Genomic DNA, 18150 nt, shown 5'->3' with positions numbered 1-18150 from the left:
TTTTCAATTATGTGCTTAAAAATATTAAAGTAATATTACCGAAAATTGAATATTTCATAAGATATTTTACATTTCATGTCTAAAAACTGACTGATTAGAATAATTAATTGCGATGAAACTATTAATCACATTGATAAATGATATTAGATATTTATTCTTAGATTTCCATTCTTTCTTGAATGGCACTAAGCATATGCAACACTTTTTTAACACCCGATATATATATATATATTTCTAAAATATACTTATATAAATCATACAAAATTTATACGTTTATACAGAGTAAATCAATAATAATAATAATAATAATAATAATATTATTATTATTATTATTAACATATTTACTTCTAAAATTTTTACGTACCATCTGGACTTTCTTTCACTAATAAAGAGAGAGAGGTAGCTTTGATATATAAATCTTTCAAGCCATTTAATATTGACTTTAATATCATATTAACTATATTATGACTATTAACTATATTATTAAACATAATTATATACATAATGTAAAAGTGTAATCTGTAAAGTTAATGGAAAAAGGACATTTATGTGAGTACATATATATATATATATATATATTTCAATGAATTGCACTATATTTGATATTTTTTAATGAGTGACCGGCATATCAGATTTATTGTGTAATATAAATTGCCCCAATCGGTGTAATTACTGTTGCCTCATTACATGCTTCGATATTTAATTGCATGTCATCACATTTTAGCCATCGTCCTGAAGGTTTTCGACAGTAGCCAATAAAGTGACCAGAAATATGTTCGATGACACCTATCAAGCTGAAAATAATAAACAAATTTTCATTCCGATTTTTAAGCAAATAACACGATACATAATAAGTAATATCTATACATATTATTAAACAAACTGGTATTGTTTTACCAAATTTAGTTCAACTGGAACATCTGCTAACTGGCATTTGAGGCCATATGTTTTGTTGTAATGTGTTCTTATATCCAAATCAATAAATATGTGCAAATGTGGGCGAGTCGTTTCAATAACTGTTCCCGAGCAATTTTTTTGTCGGCATTTAATATTATAATAATGTTCATTGAATATAATAGCATCTTGCAATGCTTGTATACCTTTCTTGTTTATCACTTTATTATTTACTTCAAAGTATGGACATACGTTGGTAATGATGATATACATTCCGGATTATTACATTCAGACGATTTAATTGCACTTGGCTCAGTCGGTTTGAAACAACAAAAGAAATACTTCCATATTGCAGTAATCGAGTCTTCTGCAATCAGCTTATACGGTTTGATAGATGAAGCTCCAGGATCTTTTATAATCGGATAAGATAAATTTAAAAGAGCAATACGTTCACGAAGTATTTTCACAGTTGGGCCCATCTTCATAAATTTGCATACAAATTTTAATGCGCAATTATTTGATGACTGTATAGAAAAATGATATTGAGAATAAAAAAGTGCACCAAATTGCAATATATGGATAATGGCATCAAATCCACAAGTTCTTTGAAGATCAACAGCGATTACCAACTTTTATGATTCCTAATTTTAGTCCATTTCTCAACAGAAAACCTTTTTTTTCTCCATTATCAAGTCTCTCATTGAGAAATCGTATTTGTGGATATGATTGAAAATAGAAACCTACTTTCGCAGGTTTATTCTTACTGCATTTTGGATTCAAATTTTGCTGGTTATCTGTAGGAAATTCAATCGATACTTCTTCATCTGATAATTTTGAGTAATTATGGTCACTTAATGGCGTATTCGAGAAAGGTTTTTTTGACGTTGACAATTCAGCAGTTATTGTGGATCCATTTTCCACAAAAAGTTTGTCTTGCTCATCATTTACAGAAAAGACAGTATGCGTATTATTGTTTGGTTCAAAATAAACATTTTGATTCATGTTTGCAATGTCGTCGTTTTGAAGATCGAGTAACTCAGAGAGAATTTGAGAAGTATCTTGAATACTATTTGATTCTTCTTTTATTTCAAAACTTTCTTCATTAACGTCTACAAAACAGCTCTCTTCATTGATAAATCTTTTCCATGTTTCACCACTCTTCAAATCAGAATCATTTATCATGCGGGTCCTCTCGTGTAAAGTATTTATTAAATCGAAATTCACATTAATATATGGCTGTTGCGATGAGGATTTCGATTCTTCGTCTGCTGAATGTTGTGCTGATTTCTTTAGAGTGAGTTTAAGTCTTTTGTTTAGCGTACGTTGAATTACGGGTTTTTGCGAGGTTTGGAATTCTTTATTAACTTCACATGGAGTTGAAGTGGAATCTTGCAAGATTCCTAATTTATTATCGAGTAAATATGAAACTGATGTGGGTTCTTGTAAGAATTCTTCGTCAAATGAATATGGAACTTGAGGTTTTTGCGAAGCTGATTTTTTCTCTGGTATATGCGGAAATAGTACTGGCTGTCTGTGATTGTGATTGAAATGCTTTAATTTTGCTGCTACTTCATTAGTGCCAGAATGCAAGGCATCAATGTGCTCTTTCAAAAATTGATTTGCAGAACACGGCAAAGAGATACCTTCAAAAATTTTTGTCTTTAATTCAGCAAAATATCCTTCTTGAAAAGCTGTCAACGCATGCGTTTGTTTTCCAGGAAGAGCCGTTGCAGTCCATATAGGAAACTCTTTAGCAATTCGTTCAAGTGACTGTATGAATTCCGGAAAATAAAAACCGTTTACAGTTTTGCATTCTATCTTTTACTGATCAGAAGGTGTGGACATTGAAATAAGACTTTTGATCCATTGATGAGTGACGGTTACATTTTTATCATCTTCAATTGACAGTGAATTTAAAGTATTTTCAACTTCTTCATCAATTTCGATGTTCTGTATCGATGCTTCTAGTGTCTCGATAATCTGTTCACGTTCAGCCATATATTCTTCCAGAAGGCGTCCAGAAGGGTTCTTCAAAAATCGATATTTGTTTTCTTGACATCATTATACTTTGATCTTGATCAAGATGCAATGCAACAATGCATGTCAGTTGAAATATTTGTTCAAACTCTTGCATAGATTGACAATCAATCATTAATGCAATTGTACAAAGATAAAAACCTTTGACAACAGAATGGCGTAGGTCTTTAATACATTTCTACTTGGCAGCAGCAACCATTTGATGAGCCACATCTACTCTTATTAGAGTATTAAGTAGCCGGGGTATTTTATTTTTATCTTTTGTTGCCCATTTGAAAAGAACATCAATATATTCCTTTAGTGTCATGCGGTTAAATGCTTCACTTATGACCAGTAATAAAGCACGTCCTAAATCAGATATAGCTTCGTCTGGTATTGTCGCTCCATATGCTCGTATCCATTCTTGAAGCCAAAATGTGATGAAAACTGCGTCATGTTTTTCCGACAACATTTAGTACACAGGAAGAGTTTTTCCCTCGAAATTGATAGTAATTGTGTATAAGAATATGTGGCCAGTTTTTGTCCTAGTAAAATTTTAAATTTTTTTACGACTTTACCTGTGGCATCTAGACAAATTTGGGAAAATCTCTTTTTATTCGACAGTACTCTTTTTGGATGAAAATTTGTTCTGGGTTGCAGTAAAAAACATAGAACTATTTTGCTCCAATCTCACGGACAGCACTGCTATATTGGATGTCTTGTAACATATTACGGATACTAGTTATCATATCCATTTTCATACCTGATTTTGTGCCAAGCTCTTCTTTGTTCATTTCCATTTTTGCTTGTCTATAAATGTGACATTTCTGTACCCATGGTAGTTCATTCTCTCTAAATTCCATATTTTCTCCAAGTAAATTCTGTCGATGTCTTGCTACTCTTTTTCGTTTTAATTTTCGTCCAATTAAATTTCTTTCGGGACTATTCAATGGTCTTTTAACTTCTTCATGATAAACATTGCGAGTGTCACGTGTTGTGATCATCAAATGTAGTTTTCCGTTAACTGGTTTTTGTCGGCAACGCCACAATTTTGTTACTGCATTTTTTGCTTTTACATAATCCTTTGAATTTTAAATAAAAATCAGAAAATCCAATAACATCATTCTCATTTTCATCTTTATGTTCCATGCGTATGTACGACCATTTGCCCATAAAAGCACATGGGAATTTGTACATATTCCAAAATGCTCTTGTAATTATATTTTGCCAAACCCGTGATTTCAATCTCCTCTGATGACGATCAGAAATCTGATCGGCCTTTATCTGTTCCTACTCAGAATGTGTAAGAATTAGAGGAAATAAATCAGTATTAATATCAGAATCTTCACTCTTGTCATCATGATAAGATTTATCCAATTTAGAATCTTCTGATTCAAGTTCATCAATGGTATCAAATAGTGCATCTTCGATGATATTAGTTATTAATCTTGGAGATTGGATATTTATGCCCAAATTCTGACGAGCTGCTTCAAGATTTCCATTCTTATTGTCTCTCACATGTGTATAAACTGAATGTGGTTTCCATCTTCCATTAAGGGGGGAACCTGGTTTATAGGGTCAAGATTTTCGAATTTTTTTTTTTGCTTAATCGATAGTTAAACTATTCAAGAATATATTCCCAAAGTTTCAGAGCCCAATTCAAAGTATTTTAAAAGTTATAGAATACATGGTGAGTCAGCGTCGCGCAAGTATACGAGCGCTCGGCCGGAGTGGGCCGCACGCTCACCCGATACAGATACGTACTATATGCCGGCACGATATTTGATTACACATTCCTATAGATTGTCACGTAGGTATATGAGTGTATGCGTGTCTATGTGTGTGTACGTGTGTATAGTTTATAGTTTCAACGATCAGTCTTGCTCTGATTCTCGACGGGTAAAGAGTTTCTATTTAGCAAAAGTCGTTTGACAGTTTTAAATATGTATCCAAAAGGCTCAAGAAGTACTTCGCAGCGCATTTCGAAACCGCCGAAAAAAAGATTTCGTGGCAACCAGCATTCCAAGAATGAAAGTGATAATTTAGACGAGAGCATCAGTGCGAAAAAATTAAGTACAGCGGGTACTGATAATAATATTGTGAATCCATTACATTGTTATAGAATCATAGGAAAAGAAAAACTTATAAGTCCATTTTGACTTTGAATCCGTATGGCGAAGATTGCCCCGTAAAAAAAGTGAGTGCGTCGGACACGTTCAGAAACGGATGAGGACGCGGCTTCGAAATATAAAAAAAGGAGAAGCTTGGCGGCAAGGGGAGATTGACCGATCTCGTCATAAAAAAATTAACCACTTACTACGGTTTAGCCATAAGACGAAATGTAGATTCTGTGGGTGATAAGAAAAAAAGCATAATGGCAACACTCTACCACTATTGCTCGACCGATGAAAAGTCGAAACATAGAAATTGCCGCAGGCGCCGACAGTTGGTGCGAGTGGCGCAAAGCTGAAGCCGCCGGTCAACTCGTAAACTATAAACATCCTGCTCCAGTTATAAAGCCTGATATTGAGAAACACCTTACTTCGATCTATGAAGATCTTCCCAATGAAGATCTTTTGACTAGATGTTTAGGCGGGCACATACAAAATTCCAACGAATCCTTCAATTCGACTGTGTGGCGTATCGCTTCCAAACACCTCAATTCGGACTTTAAAATTGTTCAAATCGCTGCATATTTGGCTACTGGCATCTTTAATGAAGGCTACACTGCCATTTTATTAACAATGCAGTTATTAGAAATCAATATCGGCCAGCAATGCAAAATGTTCGCTGATAATTACGATGCGCAGCGAGTTACGAGAGGGGAGCGGCGCCGAAGCAGCACGACCAAGGAAGCTCGCACAGCTCGTAGACTGGAGCAAATGCAACGAAACGAGTTTTATGAAGAAGCTGAAGGCTTGCAGTATAGCCCCGGTATAGCTGATTAGCATAAGATTGCGGTAAGTCTCCAATAAATGATATTTTTTTGTACCACAAACTTTAAACGTGTTTTTCTCGAAATATTAGGTGTAGTAAAAAGAAATCCATTATTTTTGCATGAAATTGAAGGCTTTAATTACCATAGTTAGAATGATCCGATTTAGGTGAAATATGCGCCGTTTTGTTCGATAACTTGTTGCCATTTTGAAGGTAATTTCATTATGCCTCTCTCATAGAAGCCCTCGTCCCTATTGACAAAAAATTGAGATAGTCGATTTTCACAAGCCTCTCTTGAAGCGAATTTTTCACCAGCAAAATTGTTCGCCATGGACAGGAACAGATGGTAATCACTTGGTGCCAGGTCCGGACTATAAGGTGGATGCATAAGAACCTCCCAACCAAGCTCCCGGAGCTTCTGGCGAGTCACTATCGATGTGTGTGGCCTGGCGTTGTCCTGATGGAACACAATTCCTCTCCTATTGGCCAAAGCTGGCCGCTTCTGGGCGATTGCTTCCTTCAGACGGTTCAATTGTTGACAGTACAGTTCCGAGTTAAGAGTTTTGCCATAGGGGAGTAGCTCATAGTAAATAATTCCCTGCCAATCCCACCAAACACACAGCAAAACCTTCCTGGCCGTCAATCCTGGCTTGGCCACTGTTTCCGCCGGCTCACCGCGATTCGACCACGACCGTTTTCGCTTGACGTTGTCGTAAGTGATCCACTTTTCATCACCAGTGACCAACCGCTTCAGAAATGGGTCGATTTTGTTGCGATTCAGCAGCGATTCGCAGATGGAAATTCGGTTCATGAGGTTTTTTTGCGTTAACTCGTATGGCACCCATACATCGAGCTTCTTTTTGTATCCAGCCTTATTCAAATGGTTCCAAACGGTTTTTTTTGCAATCTTTAACTCTTGGGCAATCGAAACAGTGCTCACATGACGGTCGGACTCGACAATGTCCATGATTTTATCGATATTTTCGACAATTGGCCTTCCAGTGCGTGGTGCATCTTTGACATCGAAATTACCGGAACGAAATCGACGAAACCAAAATTGTGCGTGATTGGCTGTTACAATATCAGGACCATAAATATTATTCACATTTTCAGCCGCCTGGCTTGCGTTTTCGCCTTTATCGAAGAAAAACTGTAAAATATAGCGTATTTTCTCTTTGCTAGTGTCCATTTTTGACGCGCGTTCAAACAAAACTGAGTCAACTAATCACAAAACTGTCAGAAAAGTTTTTTTAGTACGAAATCTCATCTTTCTAACGCCATCTAGTGGAACCCGATCGGACTTATACAACGCGAGATACAGATAACTAAAGCCATCTATTGGAAAAATAATGGATTTCTTTTTACTACACCTGATATCATTTTCGTACTTTCTTAAAATCTGCTGGAAAGATGGAGAAAAAACTAATTGATCAATCAACTTGATTCAAAGTGCGTTAGCTAGAGAATGAACAACCATTCTATGTGAACCTCAAACATTGGTAAAAACATTAATTTAAATAATTGTTATTGCATAAAAACGGAGAAAATTTTTTCTCAAAACTGTCATTTTTTTGTTCAAGTGCTAAAAAGTTTTGTATTTTACGGTTTTTTAACCATGTTGTTGGTTCACATAGAATAAAAATACATGAAAATTAATAATCTTTTTGGTTTTTTTGTTTCAGATCAAAATTGCAGGCTACATTTTTCCCGCAGATTGGCAACTCGGTTGGCGAGGCGCTTTGATTAGAGATACACCATGGCGCCATTTTGCAATTATTTTACAACATAAAAATTTTTTTTACATCTTCAAATAGGCAGTTAAATATTATAAAAGTTTTAGGAACTTCAACTGCATCATTGTCAATAAAAAAAATTCATAAAAATCTTTTTTTAGCCTCTTAAACCAGGTTCCCCCCTTAAGCTCTTTGCTCATGTCTTTCCAAACTTTTGCAGAACTCGAAGGAAACTTGTTAGTATTAAAATAGTGCATATATTTCTGAATTAAAAGTATTGCTTCTTCGTTAGAAACATTACAAGGTCGTCCTATCTAAAAAAAAAAAAGAAACTCTTAAACTATTACTTTCAACTTTCAAAAGGTATCCATTCAAATAAAAAAATTCCCTGAGAATTCCCTGATCTCTCAAGTATTTTCGAAGACTTTTAAGTAAAATAAGAAAATTTGTGGATACAAATTATTAAATTAAGTATCTTTATTGCGTTTTCTAATATTTTTTATTCATACAATTGCAAAGTTATCAAGAGAGCAGTTTTTCCAGCATTTAATATTAATTTATTACTGTAAAATTAATTTTGATAACGAAGTGTACTATATCATTATATCTAAATGCTAAAAATATATGCAAAGATATAAGACAAAAATATAAAACAAATGATTATTTATTTTTCAAAAAATAATTTCATTTATTAAATTTATTAAATAAATAAATAAGGAATACTAATACATATAAATATTACTTATTAAATATTAAACAATTTTCTATAAAACTTACATAAGATCTTGATATTAAAAGTTATCGTCAATAAAACGATTTATATAAAAAATTTTAATTATATTTAAAACATAAATATTACCAAGACATATATTAGATATATATTTCTAAGTGCTGAATAAGAATAAAAATATTAAAAAGGCAATTTTTTATCCATTTTCCTATCGGAATGAATCCGATTTATTATCGTTTAATGTGAGATTATGATCATGAAAAATTATTAAAGATTACTAATACTATACTATTTCACTGTTTTTTTCTAACGAAAACTTACTTTCACGGTATTTATATATTCAATATAATATTTGTCCTTTTTTTACACTCAAACACTTTTACTTGCTCAATAATGAGATCTAGTAATAATGAACCGAAGACAACGAACAGAAGAAATCATAATTTTAATAGTCTTTTGTTTTCATTGTCTAATTTGGATTGTGTCGGTAAAATATAAAAAATTTAGGTCGGTAACTTACCATTATAAAGCTATTCATTGAAAAAATTAAATAAAATCAGAAACTGGACATTTAAAAATGCATGTCACTTTTATATTAACCACTAATTATATTGATCTTTAATAACATTAAATGATCTAACCTAACATCAATTATTTCTTTTACAATAAAATTCTAATACTACGCATTCTTACTGTAATTTAAATAATAGAATAATTTTATATATTATTTCATATTTTATAATATATTTTTTACACATATGTATGTATAGAGCATGACTAAATAATGCCAAAAGAGTGGATAAATCAAAATAAAATGTTGAAAAACATGATTGTTTAACTGTATAATAGAAACTGATTCTCACTCAAAATTAAAATGACATTTAAAAAATTAAAATTTTTTTATTGAATATCTGATCACGAAATGGACAAAATAAATACAAAATAAATATGCATAACTTTATATATAGACTTTATATATAGGCCGCTTTAAATATAGTCACTATATATATTTCTATTATTATGAGAATTAAATATAATTGTGACAAAAACTTTTATATACAAATTACTTACCAGTTCATCATTGTTTAAAAGCCACTGACTAATTATCCTAGACATCTGTAATCCGAAAAACATCTATGTCATCCGAAAAGAGCCAATATTTTTTAGTCAACTTTTTTCTACGTAATTCCACAATGCTTTATGAAAACCAAACTTCCATAGATGCACAAACTGAAAAGAATGCCATTATAAATTCCTCATTATAAATTGTCTTAATACTATAAACACAATGCTTTATTTAAAATAATCTTACAATAAAAAATATTAAATTACAGAAAACAGAGAATATGGATAAACTGTTAATACATTTTATACTAACCAATATAAATATATCTGTTGATACATGGCCAATTTTTTCGAAGTAATTCCATAATACTTTGTGAAAACCAAATTCCCACATGCACAAACTGAAAAGAATACTATTCCTCATTATAAATAAGTAAAAATGTAATCATATATTTTGCAACAAAAAAACCATAATCTTTTCCAAAAATTAATATGTAATTTGACTCTACACTTAATTTAATTAAACTAAACGCATTAGTCCCCAAAAATGATTTTTTAATATATATTTCACATCTTCTAGTATTGTAAAATATGAGTTTACTTGGTATTGAATACTTGAATGACTTGTTTGTTCTACCTATTAAGTTGATTCGCATGACCAGTAGTACCCAATTTCAATCCTTCCTAATACTAGCAGACTTTCGATGTAGATAATTTGTCCTCCGCTGCTGATTGTTAAAACTTTTGCCATTATCTTCTGCTGCTGCTATTGTTGGTGGTGATGAGGCAATTGCTGTATTTGCACAACAATTGGTTTTCCTCTGATTTGCGCCATTATATGTTGCACTCCCAGTCTGCTGCATAGGCTGCTATTGATTAGCTATAGCTCACTATTGTTGAAATTGCTGCTGCTGTTGTTGAAGTTGCTATTGTTGCTGAGATATTGAAACAAAATTAAAATATAAGTACAAATGTTATATATAATTTGCTTAAAATTAAAATTAATTTAAAAAAATTAAATAACATGATACCAAATTAACAAAAATACCTTTAGCTGTTGTTGCTGCTGCTGTTGTAATTGATGCATCATTTTTAAGCCAATTTTTATCGAAGTAATTCCATAATGCTTTGTGAAAACCAAACTCCCACATGCACAAACTAAAAAGATTACCGTTCTTCATTATAAAGAAGCAAAAATTTAATTATATATATATTAATTTGCAAAAAAAAAACAGAACTGCATAATTGAATCCACACAAAGAAAGTTCTTCATCTTCTTCTTTATTAGGCTGCATAAACTTTCTAGAAATTTGTTTAAACACAGAACACAGGACGCAGGCCGACGTCCAGGATGCAGGATGATAAAAAGACCGCAGCACATAAAAAAAACGTAACCAGTAAAACGTAAGGCTCGTCTACATTAGCTGTAAGAGTAAGGCTGTAAGGTTGCAAGACACGAAATGAAATATTTTCATTCGCTGACAGCTTACGTTACAGCCTTACAGCCTTACTCTTACAGCTATTGTAGACGAGCCTTTAGGCCTGGTCTATAACAGGTGTTGTAAGTTGTAAGCCGTAAGAAGTGGCTAATTATAGCCGATTATTTTTATAATAATTGACTGTGATTCGCCAATTCTTACGGCTTACAACTTACGACACGTATTGTAGACCAGGCCTTAGGCCTAGTCCACAATAGAGTCGTAAGTCGTAAGAAATTGATCAACCACAGTTGATTATTTTAAAAATAAAGCCAACGGCACACGGTACGATTTTTCATACTGAATATGCTAATATTTAGTAATATATTAAAAATATACCAATAAGAATGCAGCATTTCTAGTATCTTACTAAATATTAGCATTCCAGTACGAAAAATCGTACCGTGTGTCGTTGGCTTAATTTTAAAGGAAAAAAGATATTTTAAAGTTATGTCTGCTAACTATACGTTCTCAATCTATTTGCTCTAATTAAACATCAACTATTAGTTTTTAAACAATGCAAACATATTCTTAAATTTGCCTAAATAATTCCCAAATGATTGCAGTAATATGAAATAAAAAATATTAATATTTTATATCAAATATTAAATTTATCCAACCGATGTCCATCAAGCGTACTTTAAATTTGATTTTCAAATGAAATAATTGTTTCCCAAACATTAAAAATATTACAGACGTGTTTCCCAAATAATTTAACGTTAATTACTATTAAAAAAATTTATTTTCGAATTTATGTCTACTAACTATACGCTCAATTCATTTTAATTAATAATAAATAAATTATTATTTCCTAAACTATGAAAATATATTCCTAAATATGCCCAAACGATTCCCAAGCGATTGGTATAATTGATAATAGGGAGTATCAAATTTAGCTGCGTTCCATTTCACGCATCGAGCGCATTAACTGCATCAAGAACCGTTCCGTTTCAGCTAATGCATGCATCGGTGGCGTATAGAATTCTCTAGAATCCCCCCACCTCTATCGCATTAAGCGCATATCAGCTACTACAGCTCGGACTAGAAGCAGTTGATACGGACATGCGCAGATTAGTATTTATAATCTTTTATATAACCCTATTTAAATACTGACAACGTAACATGATGACTGATATATTTAACATACCGATATTTTTTTATTTCAAACATACAGATAATCACAGATACATACAATGGACAAAGTCGACAAAGTTGAATTCCCCGTATTAGTGGATAACGAAATGATCACTATGTTTCTCGAAAAAGAGATCGCGTTAAGAGCATCGAAAGGTAAAATTGAAATTTTAAAATTTTAAAAATAATTCAATTGTATTTTTAAATTAATGCATGTGTGTGAATATTTTTCTACAGATGAAGATTTCTTGATAAAATATAGACTCACTACTACTACTGCTATTACTGCTGCTAATTCTGTTGTCATCATTCACTAATGAAAATAAGGCTATTGTTGGCAATGTCCATTGTGACCATGGTAGCATCCATTTTTCCTTTCACATCAAACGCATCAAAAATCGTTCCGTTTCCAAAAGCGCATAGGCGCATTAACGAAAACAGAACGATATCAATGCACGCAACGCATTGGTTGCGATCGATACGCTCGATGCGTAAAACGGAACGCAGCCTTTGTCTGCTAACTATATGGAGGTGGAAGTCGGATAGGGATAGGGCTGATTTGAACTGCTCGTCTTCTATTTCTTGCTATATTCTATGCTATATTCTATACTAACAACAGTGCCTAGTTTCTAGTCTTTGGTAATATCACAGTCGCGTTCCTATTGGTTGGAAGCATCGAGAATCTTACAGCATCCCGTCCAATGGAATCTGGCCCAATGGCCACTCTCAAGGCCCATCTACAATGGCTGCAAGAATAAGGTTGTAAGCCTAAGGCTGCGTTCCGAAATTCACTGCCAGTACTGAAAATACATAGTTTGTGTTACGTATACTATAGAATTTCAGTGCTGGCAGTGAATATCGGAATGCAGCCTACGCAGTAAGAAATACAATCGATTATTATAAGAATAATCGATTATGGTTGATCCGTTTCTTACTGCTTACGCTTACAACCTTAAGGCCCATCTACAATAGCTGCAAGAATAAAGGCTCGTCTACATTAGTTGTAAGAGTAAAGGCTCGTCTACATTAGCTGTAAGAGTAAGGCTGTAAGATTGCAAGACACGAAATGAAATATTTTCATTCGCTGACAGCTTACGTTACAGCCTTACAGCCTTACTCTTACAGCTATTGTAGACGAGCCTTAAGAGTAAAGGCTCGTCTACTATACTGACCAATCAGAACGCAGTATTTTCATCCAGCAAGCAATCCAGCACGAAAACAAGCACCGTGTGCCGCTGGCTTTACTCTAAAGCCCGTATCAGACTATGGATTGGGATTGAGAATAGATTGAAATTTGACCAATTATAGCCGATTATTTTTGTAATAATCGACTGTGATTCGCCAATTCTTACGGCTTACAACTTACGACACGTATTGTAGAATGACCTTAAACAGTAAGAAATGGACCAACCATAATCGATTATTCTTATAATAATCGATTGTGGTTGGTCTATTTCTTAAGGCTCGTCTACATTAGCTATAAGAGTAAGGTTGCAAGACACGAAATGAAATATTTTCATTCGCTGACAGCTTACGTTACAGCCTTACAACCTTAAGCCAGTGGCACAGGGTGCTTGTTTTCGTGCTGGATTGCTTGCTGGATGAAAATACTGCGTTCTGATTGGTACTTTCCCGAAGATGGATGGAAATGCACCAATCAGAACGCAGTATTTTCATCCAGCAAGCAATCCAGCACGAAAATAAGCACCGTGTGCCGCTGGCTTTACTCTAAAGCCCGTATCAGACTATGGATTGGGATTGAGAATAGATTGAAATTTGACCAATTGAAAAAGAGAAAATAATCTCAAGTATAGTAAACTTACTCCTGATTGGTTAAATTTCAATCCAGTACTCAATCCCAATCCGTAATCTGATACGGGCTTTACAGCTATTGTAGACGAGCCTTAAGAACCTTATTCTTGCAGCCATTGTAGATGGGTCCTCAGGCTTCTATCTAATTATAGCAGAGAGGAAGGAGAGGTGTCATGGGCCGCCTTTAACCGAGCTAAGTGTGAAACGCTTTCTGTACAACCGTGCATATGAACTAACGACGCCAGTGTATATAATTCTTTAATGATTTCTCCCACCATACACGCACACATAGCCGGCTCGGTCTATCCGTGTCACATGAATAGACCGAGCCAGCTATGTGTACATGTGTGGTGGAGGAAATCAGTAAAGAACCGTGAATACTGGCGTTGTTAGTTCATGTGCATGGCTGTACAGAGAACGTTTCGCACTTGGCTCAACTAAAAGTGACCCATGACTCCTCTCTTTCTTCTCTCTGGGCTGCGTTCGAAAACGTTTCTCGGGTACACTCGTGAACTAAAAGATATGTGCACCGATTTTTTGTTGACTTCGGAACGCGCTCCAACTTGAGGAGAAAGACAACCACTGCTTCATACGTCAGCGCTGTCACTTATTACGAGAGCAGAAGGATGGCATATACGAGTGTCAAATAAGTAGTGATTGTGGCGTAGACACAAATGTCTTGGAGACTTTGTAACGCTATCATGATAACGTTACATACATATTCATTTAACGTCGATGGCAAATTTATAGCTATAAAATTATTAACATTAAAGAAATTATGGTTTATAACTTTCTTAACTTACACTCAAATTTAAAAATATTTTTCACTTAAAATATTATTAGACAATTAATACTCTGCTTTAATATGCTGTTTTACAAATTTTATGAAGCCTTTTGCCATTTTTCTTCACAATCACTATTTGTTTTCTTCATTTCTTCAATTATAACTCAAAGTCTCCAAGACATTTGTGTCTACGTCACAATCACTACTTATTTGACACTCGTATATGCCATCCTTCTGCTCTCGTAATAAGTGACAGCGCTGACGTATGAAGCAGTGGTTGTCTTTCTCCTCAAGTTGAAGCGCGTTCCGAAGTCAACAAAAAATCGGTGCACATACCTTTTAGTTCACGAGTGTACATCTGCTGCGTTGGTGTGAGAGAGACATAAAAATGAAATAAAGAAAGAGAGAGTATTCGACTGACGTTTCCGAACGCAGTCCTGGCAGTAAATACTAATCGTGAATGTTAAGCCCTAAATACAATGCCAGGCAACAGGCAATAAGAATAAAAATAGACCAATCACAATCGATTATTACAAGAATAATCTATTGTGATTGGTCTATTTTTATTCTTATTGCCTGTTGTCTGGCATTGTGTTTAAGGCTTTATTGGTTGCACCCAATGACATATATAACTAGACCACTGCAATATATATTACCTGGAACTAGAGATCCTCAACCAGAGATTGGCCGATGTGCCGCCATGGGATAAAATCGGATATGATGTGTTTGACGGCGGTCTATCTTGTATTTATATGAATATACAAGTGTTATGTCCTGCGGACTCCGCGTACTTTGAATTCGTTGTCAAATAGGGCGGATTGCATTTTATATTGTACGACCAAATGTTCATGTTCCACGACCCTCCGAGAACAATGACGTCACACACACAGATTTCTCTTTCTTTTTCTCTCTGCTTTAATCACCGGAGTTTCCCTATTTCCGTCAGAAAGATCCGCCGAGTTATTTTAGCCATATATCTCCTCTCCAAATAACCTTGAATAACTTTCTGTTCGGAGCAATAATTTTCTTTGAAGACGGACCGACCAGACAATCTTTCATGCTGTTATATGATATTACTAACCTTTGATCTTCGGAAACTCATGCGTTACCCACGTTATTCATAAATTTTTATCGCGCACAATCTCTGACTAACCCTAGCGGAACCTTGAAGTCTTTTACTGCCATAGATACCCGATCCTTTATTATACCCTAACAGCACAGATGTTCAGAGGACGTCCAAAGTACGTCTTAAGGACGTCCTGGGGACGTTTCTTCATCCTCAGGACGTCCATAGGACGTCCCCAGGAGATCATGTGTCTGGGTATTTATCTAAGAACCTCACTAAAACTCCATCTCCGAAAAGTTTGCAACAAAATCCTATACCCATATTTGGACATAAACTTTGGAGCCTGACGCAACTTCCAAAACCCCACCCTCTCGACGAACGAGGTGACGTTTTTAGTAAAATGAAAAGGCAATGCGACTTCTACTTCTCCTCTCGACCGACCCGCAGCCAGGACAGAGTCTTCTCTCCAACACCCCTTCAGAGTCCCTTAATAACCAAGCCTACTAGTGAGGCAGATCAGAGTTCTTCAGTTGTTAATTATTCTGTGCAACGATCTCGTGCGTTCTTGGGGCATTGCGAGCGATTCTGCTAAAACCAGTTTCTTGTTTTTGGCGCAAAACTTGGGTCCATCCTCACAGACACGTAGCAATTACACTTTTCATTGTCGACTAACATCATAGAGCCAGCAGTACGAGGGCGGTCCGATAAATACTTAGCCTCACCGCCCGATGGCGCCACTATCGCAAGAGAAATTTACTATCGTGTAGTACATTCTCGTAGACGGCTACTGTCGAAATTTCAGCCGAATCGAACTCGTAGTTTTGTTTTGACCGCATGTGGAAGCGGGCGTGTCCACGGATTTTAGAAAAATGGAAAAAGAGCAATATCGGTCGGTGATTCGATTCTTGTTTTTGGAAGGGAAATCGCGCAGCGAAATCAAAGAGCGCTTGGATGCTGTGTACGGTGTACGGTCTTCTCCTTCGATGGCGACCGTCAAAAATTGGTTTAACGAGTTTCAACGTGGTCGCAAGTCGGTTTTTGATGAGCCACGCCCAGGTGCCCCGAAAACGGCTACCACGGAGGATAACATGACAAAAATCCACGATCTCGTATTGGCAGACCGCCGATTGAAGGTGCGCGAGATAGCTGAGACAGTAGGCATCTCAAAAGACCGCGTGGGTCATATCCTGCATGAAATTTTGGGCATGAGAAAGCTGTCGGCGCGATGAATGCCGCGTTTGCTCACTCCGGACAACAAGCGCAACCGTGAGACCACTTCAGAGCAGTGTTTGACGCTGTTTAAACGCAATCCGAAGGAGTTTCTGCGTCGTTTCGTGACCGTCGACGAAACATGGATCCACTGGTACACATCAGAGACCAAGGAACAGTCGAAACAGTGGACTTCACCCGGCGAACGTGCTCCGAAGAAGGCGAACTGTCCTATCGGCCGGAAAGGTGATGGCCACGTTTTCTGGGATTCACAAGGTGTGATCTACATCGACTACCTGGAGAAGGGCAGAACGGTCACAGGGCTGCACTATGCCGAATTATTGGGCCGATTCGACGCCGAATTGCAGAAAAAACGGCCCCATTTGGCGAAGAAAAAAGTGCTCTTCCACCATGACAACACACCGGCTCACACCTCCGCCCTCGCCACGGTCAAATTGGTCGAATTGGGCTACGAACTGCTGCCCCATCCACCGTATTCTCCAGATTTGGCCCCGTGCGACTTCTTTTTGTTTCCAAACTTGAAAAGGCACTCGCCGGGCAGAAATTTGAGTCGAACGAGGAGGTCATCGCCGCCACGGAGGCCTACTTTGCAGACCTCGAGAAAACGTATTTTTCAGACGGGTTAAAGAAGTTGGAGCATCGCTGGGTCAAGTGTATCGAGCTAAAAGGAGACTATGTTGAGAAATAAATCGCCACTTTTCCAAAATTTTCGTTTTTCTTTTGTAGGCTAAGTACTTATCGGACCACCCTCGTAAGTTATTTATACTTTCTTTTGCCTTAGTGACCCCTGTCTTTTCATTTTCTTTTTTTCTTCTCTCTCTTTTCTTTTCCTTTCCTTTGCTTCCCTTTTTCTAGTCCCTTGACATTCCGCCTTAATTGTTAAATCAGGTGCCAGTGGCCAATCTTTTCGATCACAGTCGGACATAACGAACACGGAATTTTGCTCAGACCGCGATTGTTTATACATATATGTATACGTACACATTATAAAAGCTTATAAATTTTATTTCATTGTGAACATCCGTCTAATTACTAATAAAACAAGTTGTTTGTAATTGTAAGCCAATCAAGTTTTCCAAATAATTATTTTCAACAAAAAATTCTCCCTTCCCTCAACCGTCGCTCACGGTCCTATCCCAGGTAAAAGGATTCAGTTCCTTGACCTAAATAAAGGACCACCGACATACGTCCGCGCCAGATAAAGGGGTCATTCTGATCCTTGATCTGCACCGCAGACTTGCGAGTATGTCGGAGCTTGCGAAAACAAGCGT

At 35.7% G+C, this 18150-nt stretch overlaps 2 protein-coding genes across 2 annotated transcripts; one reads left to right on the top strand and one right to left on the bottom strand.

Moving 5' to 3' along the window:
• Positions 1-454: 454 nt before the first annotated feature.
• Positions 455-2892, bottom strand: LOC105182527 (uncharacterized). The gene is made up of 3 exons (XM_011140016.3): positions 2779-2892; positions 898-2712; positions 455-794 (listed from the first exon to the last, which is right to left on the bottom strand). Exons 1-2 carry the CDS (start codon positions 2890-2892, stop codon positions 1507-1509), a joined length of 1320 nt encoding a protein of 439 aa, XP_011138318.1. The 3' UTR covers positions 455-794; positions 898-1506.
• Positions 2893-5227: 2335 nt separating this feature from the next.
• LOC112589106 (uncharacterized) lies at positions 5228-8023 on the top strand. Its single transcript, XM_025301134.1, has 2 exons — positions 5228-5870; positions 7530-8023. The coding sequence occupies exon 1, from the start codon at positions 5316-5318 to the stop codon at positions 5856-5858; it is 543 nt and encodes a 180-aa protein (XP_025156919.1). The 5' UTR covers positions 5228-5315; the 3' UTR covers positions 5859-5870; positions 7530-8023.
• Positions 8024-18150: the final 10127 nt, after the last annotated feature.

The sequence above is a fragment of the Harpegnathos saltator genome, unplaced genomic scaffold (assembly GCF_003227715.2).
Source record: "Harpegnathos saltator strain DR-91 unplaced genomic scaffold, Hsal_v8.6 scaffold111, whole genome shotgun sequence".
Lineage (NCBI taxonomy): Eukaryota > Metazoa > Arthropoda > Insecta > Hymenoptera > Formicidae > Harpegnathos > Harpegnathos saltator.
The sequence above is the reverse complement of the archived record's forward strand: the minus strand, read 5'-3'. Positions and strand labels throughout refer to the sequence as shown.

Excerpts from the sequence above, each read along its gene's own strand:
- LOC105182527 (XM_011140016.3), bottom strand. The coding sequence starts at position 2,892 with ATGGCTGAACGTGAACAGATTATCGAGACACTAGAAGCATCGATACAG. Across the intron at positions 2,713-2,778 it reads CAATTGAAGATGATAAAAAT|ATAGAATGCAAAACTGTAAA; the intron begins GTAACCGTCACT and ends GATCAGTAAAAG.
- LOC112589106 (XM_025301134.1), top strand. The coding sequence starts at position 5,316 with ATGAAAAGTCGAAACATAGAAATTGCCGCAGGCGCCGACAGTTGGTGC.